Here is an 18600-nt window from a genome sequence, read left to right on the forward strand (position 1 = left end):
TGTGAAGATAATGATCTGAGAAACTCTTCAGAGGGGGTAGAATGTTTTGTACAGGGATGAACTTTCCAGTGACACTTACTCATCACCATGGCATCACAAACATCACACAAGTCTATTTAAATTTTGTGAGGACTAGGACAGCTGAGAAGAACAGAGTTAGAATCCCCACACCTTGTATATTCTTCCCAAGTCTGCTACATACCTCCCATGGGATGAAGGAGGATTCATTTTATTGTGCACCTTCATTTTGCATGGACACCATTCTGTGTCCATCTGGTCACTCAAGACTGTCAGCTCTTCAGGAACACTGAGTTTGCTCAGTGTGTACAAAATGGGAGCTCAGGCTTGACACAGCCTTCTAGGCATTAGCTCAGTCCCTACAGAAGGGGCCAACATTACTGAGTGATGACAGGTCCCAGGCACAGGAATTTAACTGACTTTTACAACACCCTGTATTTTTAAATACCAGTCCAGCATCTTTGCAGACTTGTGCTACCACCTGCACAGCTCCTTTACTGGAACACTGGGCTTTGACCTGGTTTTAGGAAGTGCACAGTAAGAAGAAAGTGTGGTCCCAACACTGTTGGGGAGGAGAGCAGCATCTGTTGAGTTCCTTTTATTGCCTTTTCCCTTCAGAGAGTTGTGAAGGTTTGCACCTCATTGCCCACCAGCCCACAACATCTTCAGATTTTTACACACAATTTATAATTGAGCTTTTCAAATTTAATTCTGAGCTGATTCTGTCACTTCCTCTATCTCTCTGGGGAAGCTGAACTGTTTGTAAGTACTCACCCTGCATGCATGAATATGTAGGTTAGATACCTCCAAGCCTGGGCCCGAAGCTGGGGATGGTACAGCAATGCATTCTTCAGGTACAAGGGGTGGCTGACTTGCAGCACAAATCTGTCTAAGACCACTCCATTGTAAAGAAAAAAGGCAACCTAGAAGAGCAGAGAGATTCATTGGTTACCAAATGCCTTTTCTCACCAACAAGTACCTTTTGGCTAAAATAATGGAGAAAAAGTAATATATAAAAAACTTTTCTCCCATTTGACAGCTTCACACAGCATGAAATTCCCTGTTTTGAGGAACCTGCAACACATTGATATAACTGTATTTGTAACACACCAGCCCCTGAGTCAGAGGAACCTGCTCCCAGTCAGCACCCTACTATCAGTGTCATATCCTACTCTGTACTTACTTGAGCACATTACTCAGCAAATGTGCAAAGATCTCATTTGGGCAACACATGAGCAGGTCAGAATATTTAACCCAAAGGTTCTCCCCCCTCCTTTTTCTCTCCACTCACAAACAGAGGTAGCTGTACAGACATTTCTAATTCCATTGACTTATCCATTTCTCTAGAACTGTCCTGTTTTCACTCCTCAAACAGTTTTGCTCTCATTTCCCAAACTGTGTAATCCCATATACAAATTGTTCCAGTGACAGGATCACAGTCCCCACTTAAGCACACACACTCCAACAGGCAACCAAAATGGCCACTGGCTTCACATCTGTCCTTGTCCAGGTGTGAACGAGTCCCTCTCTGTGGTGGTGTTCACAGGGGTCTTAGGATGAGGGAAGAGATGAAAATGTTGACTTCATGTTTCAGAAGGCTTGATTTATTATTTTATAATATATATTAAAACTATACTAAAAGAATAGAAGAAAGGATTTCATCAGAAGGCTGGCTAAGAATAGAAAAAGAATGATAACAAAGGCTGAGACAGTCGGGACAGCTGGACGGTGATTGGCTATTAATTAGAAACAACGACATGAGACTAATCACAGATTTACTTGTTGCATCCCACAGCAGCAGATAACCAATGTTTACATTTTGTTCCTGAGGCCTCTCAGCTTCTCAGCAGAAAAAATCCTAAGGAAAGGATTTTTCAGAAAACACCATGGCTGCACCTCTCCAACCCTGACTGTGTCCCAGCAGGGCCCTGGGCAGTGTGGGGAGCTCCCAGGGAGGTACTTGCCTCCACGATGGTGATGGTGATCATGAACCAGGGCGGGGGGCAGCAGGTGTAGCTGTCGTAGTACCACTTGCGGTCGATCTCCCGCGGGAGCGTCTCGTAGGCCACGTGCCGGATCAGCCGCTGCGAGAGGCTCAGCCCCGTCTCCTCCAGCAGGGCCTTGCTGCACAGCCTCCTGTTCCCCTGCAGGATGGCCTGCCGGAAACTGTTGGACCTCTTGTTGCTCATCTGGGTAAAAGGGAACAGAAGAAACCATGAGGACAGGCCTGGCACAGTCACCAGGGAGAACAGTGCCAGTTTGGCAGCACCAGATCCAGGCAGGGAGGAAAGTCACCACCAGGCTGAGCTTTAGGAACCAAGACTTGGGACAATGACAGGGTGACCTACTTGGGGTGCAAGGAAAACGAGTACCTCAGTTTACCATTATAATGTCCATAAATGAGGTCAGGGCAGAAATCTGGCAAGGCAGAGCAGAGGCAGCTGATGCACCTGGCTGAGCTCTATGGCCCATTCTCCAGCCTTCCATGGACTGTCTTCACCATCAGTTATCACAATCCATATTCCTGTGTCCTCCTTCCCTCTGCTCCCCCGGCTCTCTCAAACTTCCCTGCAGTCTCGGGGCAGGAAATTTCTTAAATGTAAGAGCAGGCAATTTCAGAGCACATCTAACCCTTGGGGCAGGAGTTAGCTCTGGGCAAAGAAAATTATCTCTTTGTGTAAAACAAAACTGCCTGAGCAACAGCAACAAACAACAAATTAATCGCCTGTACAAGCTGTCTTAGCTCCTGTAAGCTTGCAAGCCTTTACAAGGCTTCTTTTATAAGTTATCCTCAGTGGGGGCAGGCTCTGAGATGGCACAGGCTTACAGCTAATTTGTATATGCATTATCACCTCACATGCATAGATTTAGCTATCTTTCTGAGCATACACTTTACCAGTTTGGATGCATAATTAAAGCAATTGCATTTGCAAATTATGCAGATGGAATCTTATGCTTAGCCTTCTGGGGGTGGAGGAACAAACCAGGTCTGAAAGAGCTTGCTCCAAGATTTGTATAATTGTTAATTAGCCCTGATGTCAAACAAACCTGCTGCATTAGAGCCACTGTCTGTACTGGCTGAATGTTTGGCAGGGAGCTCCAAAGGCTCACTGTGTACACAGGCTGCTGCAGGGGGATCTTCCACTGAGCAAACATGACGGCCTGGTCCTTCTGAGAGAGCTGCTAACTGCTCTCAAAGCACATCCAGCCTCCCAGAACCAAGCAAGACAAGACACTCAGCAGCAGTTGTCTTGGATCATGCTGGTTTCAGCTGATATCCCAAAGCCAGCAAAGCCCAGAGCTTGTGCTCTCAGTGCCCAGGCAGTCAGGGAATTGCTCCAAGCTGGACCAAGCTGCTTAAACACAGTAATCACTGCAGGGAGCCTCCTCCTGTTAATCACTGGGGGAAGGCAAGGGGCCATCTGAGGTGATGGCACTGCGACCTGCTCTGCCCATCCCTCCTTAGCCTTCATTTGTAGCCTGTCCCTCCAACACAGAAGAGCACTGACCTCCAATTGATGTTCTTATACTTCTTTTAAACTGAGGAAAAATGTGTTGCTGTTGTTCTCTTTGAGTTGTTTCAGTGAGAAGATGTTTTACCCTAACAACTCTCCCCATTGTGGTATTTCTCCTTTCTTTCCTTCGTTGATTTAGAAAACACTTGAAAAAGAACTTTTCTTGTAAAAAAAGCAGAAAAACAAAGAAGAAAAAAATGTCCACACAGTATCTCTCTCAGTCTTCTCATGTCTATCATCCAAAGATCTGTATCTAAAACTGGGGAAGATGAGGGGGGAAAAATTGTTGAAATTGTTGTGGTCCTCTGTTGCATTAAGGAAGCCTGTTCATACTGAAAGATAATATTTTCATAGAGAAATATCCAACAGGTACAAGGCTTTCTTTAGCATGTGTGAGATGCCTTTTGCTAGGTAAAAGATGTACCTCTGTTTCAAAGATACTTTTAGCCACCTAATGACCTCTCTGTGTCCACAGAAGAAAGCTTAATCCCAGGTTACTTCAGAACAGCCTTTTAGAGATGTTCTGCATGTGCTCCCTCACAAAGTTCATTCTTTCTCTCTGGCTTTGCCCCTCTTATGGACAAGAATAAATTCAGACTGAAACTATAAAATTGCCTGAAGATGCCAGACAGTTGACTGGAGCTGCTGATCTGCTTATTCCAATTACAGTGATAAATGGGATTTCCTGCCTACCACAAAACAGTCAGTGCTTTTCCCTGTTGCAGCACTTCAGTGGAAAAGATAATCATTTCCAGAGTCAAGGAAAATCATCATTTCAGCATCAAGAAGGGCTGGCCACCCTCAGTAGACGATCACCTCATCAGTGCAGAGATTGCCAAGGGAGATGGGCAGGAAAATCCAAAGGCTGCTATGTCCATGGTTAGGATCATATCAAAGATTTCTTTGCATCTGTTGAGCAGAGGATCCTAAGGGAGGCACCCTGAACTCCTCTATTACTGTTACAAGGGATGGCTCAGTTCAGTCACCTGAACTCAGCACAGCCCCATCAGCCCAGTGTCCTCTCTGCAATAATGCTTGTGCTGCCCATGGAGCCCAGAAAACAGCCAGAGCACTGCAAATTCATCACCATGACATTTCTGAAGATTCTCCTCAATATAACAAAACAAAACAGGGAAAGGTCTTCTTAGATTTAAGAGGAAAATATTGCAAGATCACTGTAGATGACCAAAGCCTCCACTGGCTCTTCTGAGGAGGTAGGAAACTGGTCTACTGTTCAGCAGAAAGCTCTGCCTTCCTTCTTCCAGAGAGGAAGATAAATCACAGGACTTTGCACACCCTACACAGAAGCTAACATGGAAGGGACATGAAAATATTTGCCAGACCCTCTTTAGAGCCAAGGATATGGAGAGAAGGTCCAGGTTCCCTCTACATGCTGCAGTCTTGGCGTGGTTTTACCTCTCAGTGAAGCAGGGACACAGTGTCAGGAGTGTGTCAGACATGCTGAAAAGCCCCCACAATCCCTCAAGATGTTAATGAGTGGATGTACTGAGCCCTTGTTAAAATCAGACCTCTCAGGAAGGAGGCATCCTGCTGGTCCCCACCTGCACACATTGCCATGGCACCAAGGAGGAGGTGATCTCCAAAGAGACAGCACAGCTGACTGCCAGGGCTCACACACAGCAATCCTGGCCCCACTCACATGGCCTTTGGATCAAGCTAGGAGGAGATGGGCATGAGGAGAGACAGAGGATTAAGTCAGTATTGCTGCTCTCACCAATTCTTGATGAGAAGTCTATTTTGTTCCTCAGACTGACTTTGGAAGACTCAAATCTTCCCAAACAGAATCTCGCATATGGTCACAATTTGCTGACTGGATTTTGGAATTACATAATATTGGTATTTATGAGCCAAGTATTTAATCATCAGCTGAAAGAACACTAGCCCCATTGTTGGCCTGCACATTATCATGGCTCCAGGAGCCCAGGGCAGCCCACCCCACTTCTCTTCATGCAATCGATCTAGGACTTCTTTAATGAGTGTGATATTAAAGCTGCAAGCAGATGGGTACAGCAAACAGTATGTGGAGAGAGAAGATAGCAGTGGGGAACAACACATTCCTTTAGCCCTTCCTGCCTGCAAAATGGTGTTCTGCAGAGAGAAAGAAATTTCCCTTGCAGAAGAGCCAGGCTGAGCTGACTGGTACCCAGGTGGTGCCATCTCTGCCCTTTGGCATCACCCTACCAAAACAAACCATGGCTTAGGGCTGGACCTCTGCTCAAGGGCTGGGTCTGATACCTCTGTGCAAACAGAAGATTTTTTCCTACTTAGATCTGAACCTGTCTTCAGCACTGAAAACGTCAACATTTAGGATGTCAAGAGTAGAACCGTGACAAACTTTGATGAAGTACAAAGCCCTGGTTTTGTTTAGCACACATGGCACTCAAAAATTACTCAGGGATAATCTGCAACTTGCAAAGGCATCCCCACTGGCAGACCAATTTCTCTGTCTTCCTTGGATATCTGTAGTACTGTGGCTACCTCAGATAATCAATAGCCAAGGCATGTAGTATTTCCCCCATCTCCAGTTTCAGGGCTTGTGTGGGGCACAGCACCCTTTTTATGGTTTTATTCAGCCTCCCTCAGAAGGTTTGGAAAACATGGATTTCTGCTGATTACGTATTGGCATCTTTGAGACTGGTCTTGAGCTATTTTTAAACACATGCAGCTCTGTGACAGGCAATGCATTCAGCTCTCCAGCTCTGATCCTCCAAGACACAGAACATTAAATCAGAAGTTAGCACAAGCTTTTTAAAAGCCTCTGCCAGCTCCAGTTTTATAACCCACTTTACTTACAAATGCAACCTCTCCAATCAATTTTGCTTTCAAGATTCACATTTATTTCCTTCCCTCTGCCCACACTTCTACAAAATGCTAATGTGGGTAGAGACAGCTTTCCCCAAAATGCATATCTCAGCATTAAGTTCATCTGTCACAGATGTTCACATCCTCTGAGCCAACCTGGTAGCACTTTCCCAAATAGTATCAAAGGGAAAAAAACCTGAATACCAAATACCAACATTCTGATCTGGTTTGACCAAGTAGTGGTTTACTCAAGGGATTCAGAGAAAGAAGCAGGAGAGACAAAATAAATTATCCCTGCTCAAGGTTTTGCCTGATTCCTATTAAATGTGCCAGGCTTAGGCCTTCCAGCACTTCCAGTAGAAAAGGTAAAACACTTTCAAAATGCAAGGTTACTTGAAAGAACATTGCTTGCAGGACAAGACTATACATTGTGGTTCAAATAACATTGCTACACAGTGCTTCAAAAATGTGCCTTGTTCACACTAAAAATGAGGTAGAATTAGCCTGTCCCTAGAAGCCAGCAAGGCCAGGGAAATCAAAGCAGGTAGTGATTCTTGATCTGGAAAATAAAGGATGTGCATTTAATTAGTTATCATATTTTGCTCATTGTTGAGATATTACATCAACTTCAAGTTACTACAAAGCCACAGCTAAACATTTCTGTTGGAAGCAGCAGTGTTTTGTTTTTCCCAAGTCACATGAACTCTGTCTTAGAGCTCACTACTTACTGCAAGCTTTATTACAGCTCACGGGATATTATGTGAAGTAACAGCAACTGCTGTTCAGCAAGAATCCCAGCAAATGATATCTCAAGTAAAATTAACTCCTGGCTTGTCTCTTCTCTGAAAGTAGCAAAGTTAGTTAAACACCTTGGTTCTCTATCTCCTCCTGTGGCCCATGCTGCTCACAGCCAGAATTTTCTCTGTGCATCTCTTTTCACAATGCTGCAAAGCAACCAGAGAGCACAGATGCACAAGATGTCTCCACTTGTACAGGAAACACTTTTGTTACTCTGCACTGTCTCAGACACAGCATAAGAAATCCCATCTGAAACTCCTTTCTGCCATTGCTACAAACCACAGTGCAGAAACAGAAATGGATATGATTGCAGCATTGTGTTTTACAACTACATGAGCTGAATTTCACACACACAGAGGAGAAGTAATTTCCAATGAGCTGCCTATCTGATCTTTTTGAGCCTTTTCTGTTTGCAGATCACACCAGGAATTTTCATCTTCCTTGAATTTATTCATTTCTCAATTTATTTCCCGAGTGCTTTCTGGGGTCTAGTCTCGTATTTTAAAAATTTCAATTTCATAAATTTAAGTTGCTTTGCTGAGAGCAGGCATACGTGTGGATGTTGCTATTAAGGTGAGAAGTCCTATAATTACATTTTTGATGTATCTAGGAGTTCACAAAACATTTTGGACATCAGAGGATAACATAGCTTTGCTCAATAGCAGTCCTTTAGCTGGGGATCACAGTGCCTGAGAGAGCAGGCAGAGATCTTGGTGCTCAGAATGATGCTGGAGAAAAGGAAAATCATACATACAGAGAGCCTTGCTTGTAAAGCCTCTGGTTTAGTAAAAGGTCAGCCTTTCCATCCCCACACCCAGCAACATCATGTTTGGCAGCAGATCAGTTCTTGCTAAACTAGTGAAACAGACAAATTAACCTGAGCATAAAGCAGGGAGGGCTAATGATCATCAAGCACAAACATGCACCTAAACACCACCACACTGAGGGTTGACAGCTAGGAGGTGAAGGAAATCCCTAATTTCACAGTGATTCTGCATCAAATGTGCTGCTTCTTTCCATCAGGAAGTTCAAAAGAAAGTTCAGAAGGAGCCCTAAAAAAAGTTTGGATGCTGGAAATCAATAGAAACTAGAGGAGAAGTGAGAAAAGAGATGTCATTTGTAAGTAGTTTAATGTTTTGGCATTTGCATTGCCTATTGATTAGAAAGTGCAAAAAATGCAGACAAGGATAGAGGGGCTGGTGACAGGAAAATCAATGGCTTTTTTATAGGAGTCACTCAATAGTAGTGAAGGAAATTTGCTGTTTTGCAAAAACCACATCACCTGGGTGTGAGCTGGCACAGCCCCCTGTTCCCAAAGGGGGAGAATGTCCAAGCATTTCAGCTCCCACCTACCTCTCATTAGTGTGTGCTGCTCCTGAGCCCTGTGGAGCAAGGAGAGAGAAAAAAGCCCAGTTCTATTCCTGAGCCTGTTGCCAATGTGTTGGCTTGGCCCTAGGCCATCATTTCTGTAAAAGAAATTCGATGATGCCTCTTCCTGCTACCTAAGGGTTGTGCAGCCCAATTAGTGAATGCTTGAACACTACTTTGAATATCCCCAACTGTGGAACAAGCAGCTGTTACTATAAATACTCTGCTGAGCACTGAGGACCACACTGTTTGTTATGCTGGAGCTGAGGAAAACCTCACACTGTGTAATCTGTTTAAGAGTTGCAGCATTTATTCTACTGTGTACCTAGACACAGGCAAGGGGCTTACAAGACTGCCTGATACAGCAGGTTTGTGTCATTCCAATAAAGTCACTTCACCTTGACACTGCCCACAGCCTGATGGAGGTCATGACCTGGGTCCTTGACAGCTGGGCCATGTTATCATAACTCTCTGATTAATGAAAACAGGACCTATGCAGGACTCTTTCTAAACCAAGAACATGTGCTTGAGTGACCATGACAAATAAAGGGATCAAATCCCACATTGTCTGCAGAACACACAGAGATACAAATTACTGTACTCAGCAACAAGGACACATCCAGCTTCCCACAGAAACCTCAGAGATGTCACCAACTCCCATTCATCTTTGACTTTGTCACCCAGGCTTATATTAATATTGCATTAAATCTGGGATTCAGGTGTTCAATGACAGAGTAAGAACAAGGCAAAGCCTCTGAATGGCCAGTGTCCAAGATACATTGCAAACAACATTTCTAAGCCATCCTGGGCACCTGACAACACATGTCTGCAATTGTGTTGACTCAACAAACTGCCTTGTCAAGAAACAGAGCGATCCCTTCACTAATTGACTCATTAGTAGAGATAGAGAGGCATCCAGATCATGACTCATGCACTCTGAGACACCTCACCTGGCATAAAATGAACGTGACCTAGAAACAACTTATCCCTGTTGCTGTTGATGCCTACAGCAGTGCAATATGACTCCACCCAGCATGTCAACACAAAGTTATCTATACATTTTTGTCTGGAAGTGGTGAAATCTCTAGATAAAACAGGAGACATCCAGACTGACAGACCTCTGCTTGCAAACAAATGGCTCATTATAGCAGCTAGTAAATGATACTGAGAGCAAAAACTTCCAAAGTAGCAGCAGCCATTGCTTCATGATATTACTAGAGTTCCCACAGTTCCTTCCCATGCAAATTTGTTTCCCTGGAAAAATCAGAAGCAATTTGACTCTTGCTGAAGCAAGTCCACACAGAATATGATGCAGCAAAGACTGGTGTTAATAAAGGGAGGGAAAGAGACACTGTGCCTCAACAGCCCATGTTTTAAGCAGAGCCCAGGACTGACAGGCCCAGGCAGCCAGAGCACTCACCAGGTTGACAAAGTCCTGGTAGCAGATCCTCCCCTCAGAGTTGCTGTCTGCCAGGGCCAGCAGCACCTCCAGCTTGTGTGGGTCCAGCTCCGAGCCGTGCCTCTGGAGGAGGGAGCGGAACTTCTCCGTGCTGATGTAGCCAGTGTTGTCAGGATCAAACTGGGACAGGAGGGGAGAGAGCCACAATTAACAACCCCATGTTACACACAACTCTGTCCTCCTAAGCATTCATCACCCACTGCAAACCCACAGGGACCCAGGGGCTGCTCTAGGCTTTGGTGACACTGCCCTGCTGCAGAGAGGGGTGAGTCCAGTCATCATCCACCCAAGCTTCAACTACATCAGCTCCCTTCACCTTCCTGCCCTCTGCATCATCATTTCTCTTGTCTATTTTTTATATCTCTTTCTAGCTGGAACATCAAGCAAACCAGAGATACAGTTTGTGAGATAAAATGCACTGGAAACAGTTTTACTCCACTATTTCCTAACACAATTGCACAACAGGAATATGCCACCCCTCCTCAAGCCCCTTCCATGCTCAGTGTTTCTGACAGTCACCTTTCCAGATCATCTCTACAGATGCCTTCACTATGGTAAGTGCTTTCACTGCTGAAGAGCTATTTTAAGACAGTTGGGAAAGAAAATCTTTGGACAGGAAGCAAAGCAGATGAACACCATGTCAAACTAAAAGTGACAAAGCAGCCACATGCCATTTTGAGAATGCAAACCAGAGTCATTAGAAGGAAAGTCCCAGGTGAGACCTGGAGTGAATCCCACTCTGACCCAAAACATCACTGTTTTCCCTGAGCCTAAGTGGCTAATCTAGACATGCCACTGATGAAAAGAGACACCTTTACAAGGCTGTCCAAACTAATGACTGCTCCAGTGGCCTCTAGGGCACTCTGTGAGGGGCTGCCAGCTCACAGGGCACAGCCTCAGCGATGACAAAGGCAGTGCTGGCAGCACACCAAACACCTTTCTGATGATCTTGGAACACGAGTGGCTGCAAGCTGCCAGAGCAGTCTGCACTAGCCCTGGTGCAGTCTGATCTCTACCAGTTCTCTGTTGCTGGGAGATTTTGCCTTTGATTTCCCAAACTTGGCCGTGAGGACCCTGGTGCTCGCAGGCCTCCTTTTGTAGATAATGATATCAAGCTTGTTGGCTGGATTGAATGGCTGTCAGGGGGCAGGGTGGTCAGGAGGGAGTCTTTTCATGGAAACATTTGGGACATAATAGGCCTTGGCAGAGCCAGAAAGGTCCTATCAATCCTCACTCTTTCCTAATGGAGAACAAAAGTTGAACAGGCGCTGGGCCTTCGATCAGACACAGTGGAGGGAAGTGCCTTGGCAAGGGAGGGGTGGGAAGGAGGATGTGGCAGAGGATGCAGCCTGCCAGCAGCAGGGCTGGCTCGGCTCTGCAGTGAGCACAACAGCTATAAAACAGAGCAGCCTCAGGCATGGCTGCTTGTTCAGAGGCTGTAGTGCCCATGTGTGAGGATCTGGCTCTATCTCTTCTGGCCTGAACACCTTTGTTCCTCTGCTCTGCTCTCCCCAGCTGCTTGGCTGAGGAGGAGCTGTCCAACCTGAGGAGGGCAGGTCACAGCTCCTTGCTGGAGTAGGACTTTGGTCAAAGCAGCAGCCCCTCTGTGAAGAAGCTGCTGGGGATTACACAAAACAAAATAAACCAAGTGACCTGTGGACAGTCAGAACTGGGCACTCTCCTGTTCTCTGCCAAAGGTTGTCCTGCCCTTGTGAGGTGGCCTGGATGTACCTCCCTGACAGATGGCACCCAGAGCCAAAGGTGGATTTCATCAGCTGTTTACTGTTAAACAAAGGCTTAATATTAATCCCTGGAGAAGTTTAGCTCCTCTGCTCTGTCCCACTCTGATGCTTTGAGTTAACAGATCAAGCTCTAAAACCAGCCCCAAAAGTCAGGGCTTCTGCACTCAGGCTCAGCTCTGATGAGTTTGGGCTCTTGCTGTGACTCAGGCCAGCCTGTTTGTGGTGCACAATCCCAGCCACACATACCCAGGAAATAAAGTATTATTAGCACAATACCTGGGATGACCTTTCTCAAGGGGAGTTTGTAGGAGCTGTAAGATGAGTCATTCAGTGAATGGATCTAAGACCAGCAGCCCCATGGATACTGCTCTGTTCATCCCCGTTTCTCAAAAACATTTGACCTAACCAACATCTTACCTAACTGCACCACTTTAACTGTGTCTTGATATTTAAAATATCAGAACCTAGCTTGTCTAGGATAAAACCATTTGCTCCTTGAAGGCTTAAGTACCTCTCTACTTTGAGGGCCAGGGTCAGCACCCAATGTGTGGGACTCTCCCCATGCTGTGTGGTCACTGACTTGGCAGGAAGACCAAGGGCTGCAGCCCCAGGGAACATGGCTATTCCTTCAAAGGGCAGATGAGATACAGAGCTGCAGCACACAGGCCTCCAGAGAACAAAAGAGCTGCTGAGATCACAAACCACTTTTCCCAGATTTTGTTCTGCTTTCAAGCCTTCCAAAAAGAAGCATTTTGTAACCAAGAACAGAAATTACACAACAGCTTCAGAGCTTCAACCCAGCCCACAAGGACACACTAATGACTTCAGGCTCACTAGTGCTGGAGCTGATGCATCCTCTCACTCAGGATGTTGTTGTGACTGCTGCCTTCCAAAGGCACAGCTGAAGCTGTAGCTGTCTGGTGGCTACAAGTGAATCTGCTTCTTTCTCACACCAATAGGCCCCAGCACTCCTCCTTCAGCTCACTGAAGTCTTGCTGCTTGCTCCACAAAAGTCAAAGCAGTGGCAGAAGGTGGCTGGTGTTTTCTGTAGTGTAATTTGGCTATCGAGTCTCTTCTCCTCTTTCATGTTATTATATATAATTATTTTTGGCACCATGTTAATGATAATAATTAGAAATAAGTGTGAAGTAAAACAGTGGATCTAAATAATGTGAGAGTAAGAGATGAACAATGAACAACTGGCATCTGAACTCAAATACCTCAGAGCAGGGCCAGAGCACAGGCTCTGCAACCTGGAGCAGAATGTTTTACTGTCAACCTCAACTGTAAAGAGGTCCTCTTATTTATGTTGAAACAAATTTTTAATTGTGCAACATTTCTCTATAAAAAGAATGTAAAAATTTCATCTGTCACCACTCAAAATCCACACCAATACTTCAGACTGCTTCAAACCCTGTTTCTGATATCACAGCTATCCACAAAAATCAAGGGGTTGAGCAGGTCCTGCATATCCTATGTCCCTACACAAGGCAAATCACAGAATCACAGAATGTGCTGAGTTAGAATGGACCCATTAGGATCATTGAGTCCTCCATGCTCCATCCAGCTCCTGCCCCTATGCAGGACAGCCAAGAATCCCATCATGTTCCCGGGAGTGTTGTCCAAACATTTCCTGAACTCAGACAGGCTTGGTGCTGTGACCACAGCCCTGGGGAGCCTCTTCCAGTGCACAACCACCCTTAGATATTCACCCTAGACCTCTCCCTCACTCAGCTCTAGCTGTTTCCTTGGCTCCTGTCGCTGGTCATAAGAGCAAAGAGATCAGAACCTGCCCCTCATGCAGATGTTGAAGACCACAGTGAGGTCTCTCCCCAGGCTCCTCCAGGCCAAACAAACCAAGATACCTCAGCTGCTCCTCACACGGCTTCCCCTCAAGACCCTGCATCATCCTCATGGCCCTCTTTGGACACTTTTTAACAGTTTCATGTCTTTTTCATAATATCATGCCCAAAACTACACACAGCAGTCCAGGTGACGCTGCACCAGCGCAAAAACATGTGACAGCAGACTCAAAACACTCAGCTCCATCAATTATAAAAGAGAAAACTGACCTTTGCAAGCTGCTTCATGCATTTATCCATGACAATCTCCTCCAGGGCCAATTGTCCCCCAAGCCCAGCCGAGCAGCAGGGTCTCACCCGAGGCCAGGCAGTGCCTGCAGGCAGCAGCAGGGCCGTGCTGAGCCTGCTGCAGCCCCACGGGGAGAAAAGCTCCCCCAGCACAGGCACCGCAGAGCCTTCCCCCAGCACAGCTCCTTCTGCCTGGGCAGGATCTCGGGCAGGCAAGTGATCAGGGATGAGGACGCCGTGTGTCCCCCCTCGTGCCCCCAGACAATGGGACACTAACGGCAATTTCATGCAAGGTTTCATCCGCATTTCAATGACAATCACCCTTAACTCCCCTGATCCTCAACCCGGCTCTTAAGCAAAAATGTAAATATGTTAATGACCGTAGCAGCCATCTGACCCAGGATCTTAATTCCCTGGCCCAAAACAATCTGTTTTTCTCCTGTTTCTTCCTTATATTAGAGAAGACACACCACAAACTAAAGGTCTCCCAGCAAAACTACAAGACAAAAGTAAGGTGACGGGACCTCACAAAATGTGATGAAAATAGAAAATTCAGTTGAGGAAGGAAAATGAAATCTCAAATTGTTCCTCTTCTTTAATTAAAGACACATCAGCCACGGTTGAGTGAGCAAGTAGGGTGGAGGCTGGTGCTGCAGACAGACAATGAGTATCTTGGGAAAACTGAGACATTTCAGAGTGCAGCCAGCTGCTCCTCTCCCCATGGCAAACAGCCCTCAGGGCCATGGGGGCAGCTGGAGAGTCAACAGCTGAACTGGGCACAACAGCAGGATCCTTGGCTGGCTTTAGGATTGCAGGAACAGTTTGCTACCACCCATAGTTTCCTCATTGAAGGGCTTTGTCTCAACATCACCAAAGCCACAGTTGTCTTTCCAGTGGGCAAGGCTCCAAGCAACTTCATCTAAGTTGGAAATCAGCCTTGAGTTAAACCAGTTCCTTGAAATCTGAGTCATTCTAAGGTCCAGTGGTGTCTTCACGTTTGGCCTGGCAGTGTCAGGCCTCCTGGCACTGACCCCAGCTCTGCTCCACACTAGGAGATTCTGCAAAGAAATTGCCCTGAGCTTCAGCTTCTCCTCCCTATTTTATAGAAATGACAACTCCTGATTCATTTCCCACCAGAAAGGAGCTCTCAATAGTTGGCCTGTTTCTTATTTACATGTAGGTCCTTTTCCACTGGAAAGTGGAAATTGCATGCAACATCTTTTCATCTTCAAGGATTTCAGAAACCACTCTGAGCTCTGCTGGATGGAACTCAGGTGGCACAGTCTCTGCAGTCTAGGAATACTTAATGATCCTGCTCTCTCTTCCAAAGGAGAAAAGTGAATGTGAGAAATCCTGATCCAACAGAGAGGAAGGGCAGTCAGAGGTAAATGCATATCCCACCACCCTGAAATCCAGCTTCCCACCGTTTAAAGTCACCTCATCTGAGTTGCCTGAGCACACGTGGTAAACCATTAGTGCTGGCTCCAGTGACGCACACCCGCCTCCCCTGTAAATAATGAATTTACTCACCACTGCCCAGACAATATAAAGTGATTAAGGGCTGTCCAGCAGTACTTTTAGGGCATGTTAGATTGCTTTGACCTGAGGTGAACCCGAGGGCTGGAAACATCACCCAGCTCTCAAAAGCCAGATTGCTTTTAAGCACAGAGCATAGTCCCTCACCAAGCAGTGTTCCCAGAAACACCTGCTCCTCAGGAAAGATGCAGTGAGAGCACAGAGCTGCCCAGCTCAGCTCTCAGCTAGGCCAGGAGGCATCCCACAGAGGAGGGCCTGTCACCTGGATTTGGGTGTCTCTGCATGTAGCACATGGCAAAGTGGAGATAGAGGGGGCTGGTATAAGATTCTCTTTTCCCTGAACAGCAGAATAGCCTGAAAGACCAGGTTCATGAGCTAGTTGGCCAATCTATAGAGGCATTTCTGTTCTAATTTATTTCTCCTACTGTCTTAGGCATAAAGACAAGAAAGGGACCTACATTACTACCATCTGTTGTTACCTTCTGCAGAAGCACTTCATCTAAACAGACAGTAGAAGCACAGATTCAACAAGAATGAGAGAATCAAAAGATTCTCTCAGGAGTGTGCCACTACTCAGTTCTGAGGCAGACTGGAAAGAGCCAGATTTGATTTTTGGTTTTGCCAGGATTGCTGGAGTGAGCCCACAGACTTGTGTGGTGTTGTGACCTCCCCATCTACAGGGCACAGGCACCACACCTGTGTTTGTGTGATGCAGCACAGTGAGGGCTGGGCAGAGCTCAGAGTGTGGCTGGATGATGGCTGCAATGGCAAAGGGCAATGGCCAAGCCACCAGGCCAAGCAGCACAGGGACACTGTGAACAGAGATGGCCTTCTGGGGAGGTTTCAGGTGCAGAAAACCATCAGACTTCCCAAAGCCAGTGACAGCTGGACACCACACTGAACTTCTTGACTCTGCAGAGCTCTGCATGACCTGGTCCATAACCACCATAGGCCAAGGAAATCCTACACTTGGAGACCCCAGTAATTTCTGACCCAGAGCTTGCAGGGGAACCCTATCATGCTCAGACACATACCCAAATTCATGTTTCTGTCTCCATGCTCATTTTTAACACAACTCTCTTCCTTATCCCTCCTCTGCCTGTGGGTTTCTTGCTGCAAGTCCTTGCTAAGACAGGACAGAGCTGAGAGGTGCTCACAGGACCAATGAGTGAGTTTTCAGTCCTCGGCCACCTCGACATCCCACCACTCTGAGCAACCCCTCTGCCTCTCTCCAAATCAGCCTCCTGGCAGAATACTTCCAGAAACAAGCCTCTAGTCTCAGCTGGGGAATTACAGACAGTGTTCAAGCCACCCAGAACTAAATTATTCAAAATACACCACTGTGCTGGCTTTGAAACCAGAGCCGCTCCCCAGAAAGAAGCCAGGGTAAATAAAAGCTCCATTACCAGCATCACTGACAGGGAAGGAGATGCAGCACTGAAAGTGAGGGAGATAATTACATGATTAACGAGACAGTATGGGTGGCAGGAGATGCCCTCCATTACACCACAAGGCCTAATGCAAAGAGACATGTTTATAGACTGAGCCTTCTCCAGCTCTGCTTCTTCCTGTTTTATTATTTATGGCAGTGCATTAAGGCTACTGGAAAGAAGCTGAGGCATTCTAAAAAGTCACAGGTGAGGGTTTTTTAGGTGAAAATACTCTTTTTAATCTTGATCCAGCACTGACCATGCTGCACGTTCCTACATGGGCAGTTGTCTCAGCTGCAGTAACAGGCTGGGCAGGCAGTGACCCAGACAGGTGAGTCACGTATCCAACAGCACCAGCCCAGCCTCTGGTGCTCTCTCTCATTCCTGAGATTGTGGACAAGATGAAGCCAACAAGAGACCACCTAGTGATTGGTGTGACCAAACTCACATGAACAGTTAAAATACTTTCTTAAATCCTGAGGCAAGGGGTTTATAACTTTGCAGAACTGCTTGTCAGCACTGGCCCCAACATTCTTAATGTACGAATGCCCAATCTCTTGCTCTCCCTTTTGAATTCCTCCAGTTTTTAGGCCTCCACAATCTCCTGAAGCAATGAGTTCTGCAGTCTAGATAAAATAAACTCCACTTTTCATCGGATGGTGTAAGGCATTAAATATCAAAAGCTGAAAACAGCAATATCCTTAGTATCATAAGACACGTGATATTCTCATTCACCACCACATAATTATTGTTTAGGTGGTTTTAGACATGTCTGACTGGAAAATCTCAAAATTCTCTATTAATATTAATTAAATCTCTCAGGGCTTCTACATGATGAGGGAATGTAATATGTGAGTTACTTCATTCAGATCCAAAATGCAACACACTCTGTGTGAGATGCTGCATTGATTTGCATTACATAACTCACCAGAAGACATAAGCATGCACAGTCAATCTCACAACTGGGAGACAGACAGGCTCTAATCACTACTGCTACAAAAAAAGCTAAAAAAGAAAAACCCAAAGCAAACCAGAAACTGACACACAACAGTGAGAAGAACTGTTCAGGGGGGGCTGTATTTCACACCAAGCTCCTGCAGTCCTGCAGTAAGCTCCTGCTTACCCCTGGGTCAACTAATGATACATAAGATTTCTGTAAAATTCACTGCTACAGATAATGTCTCCTGTCACAGCTGCATCTGTGCTAGTACAGTCTAGCAAATGAGTCTGTGAGTCTTCTCATTCAAAACAGGTTTTTGGTCTGATATTATCTGGAAAAAGTTGTATAGGTGATATCAGTGTGAAAGAGTCAGGGGAGTTGAACTGTTTGTGGTTTTTATGTGGACAAAAGCCCAATGAATTATCTCTATCACATGATGATGATGATGATGCAGCACTTTCTGTCCCAGCAGTAACTCTGGAGAATGTTACACAGCAGCTGCTAAAGTTAGTTTTGAATCAGCAGGTCAAGGTAACTTTCATCCAAAAGGTTTTAAAAAGTCATTACAAATACTGATTTTCTGCAAGTCTGGGAACACTGGAAGAACATCAAGATCTGCTTGCTCCCGTTCTTCCAGTTTTGAATCAGCAGTACAGCCCTTCCAACCATGGCTCCAAAACTCCTGTGCAATCACAGTGACAGGCACACACCCTGCTCCCTGAACTGCCCAGCAAGAATTTAATGGCATACAGCAGGTCCTGATGGTCTAACAGCAACCCAGAGCAAAGGAACAAATGACTGGTGTTGAGTAACACACACTTGAAGGAGGACTGGTCTAACATCAGTCAGAACAGGCCATAGAAAACAGATTATGTCCAGCT

At 45.8% G+C, this 18600-nt stretch overlaps 1 protein-coding gene across 3 annotated transcripts in view; it reads right to left on the reverse strand.

The window, feature by feature from the left end:
* Positions 1–18600, reverse strand: part of RHBDL3 (rhomboid like 3) — a 62941-nt gene that overhangs the window by 15629 nt on the left and 28712 nt on the right. For all 3 annotated transcript variants that reach the window (XM_058038601.1, XM_058038600.1, XM_058038599.1), the window contains 3 exons: positions 9943–10101; positions 1983–2207; positions 793–941 (listed from right to left, as the gene is read on the reverse strand). In XM_058038601.1, the coding sequence (XP_057894584.1) occupies positions 793–941; positions 1983–2207; positions 9943–10101 (533 nt within the window). The remainder of the gene's footprint in view (positions 1–792; positions 942–1982; positions 2208–9942; positions 10102–18600) is intronic.

The sequence above is a fragment of the Melospiza georgiana genome, chromosome 21, assembly GCF_028018845.1.
Source record: "Melospiza georgiana isolate bMelGeo1 chromosome 21, bMelGeo1.pri, whole genome shotgun sequence".
NCBI lineage: Eukaryota > Metazoa > Chordata > Aves > Passeriformes > Passerellidae > Melospiza > Melospiza georgiana.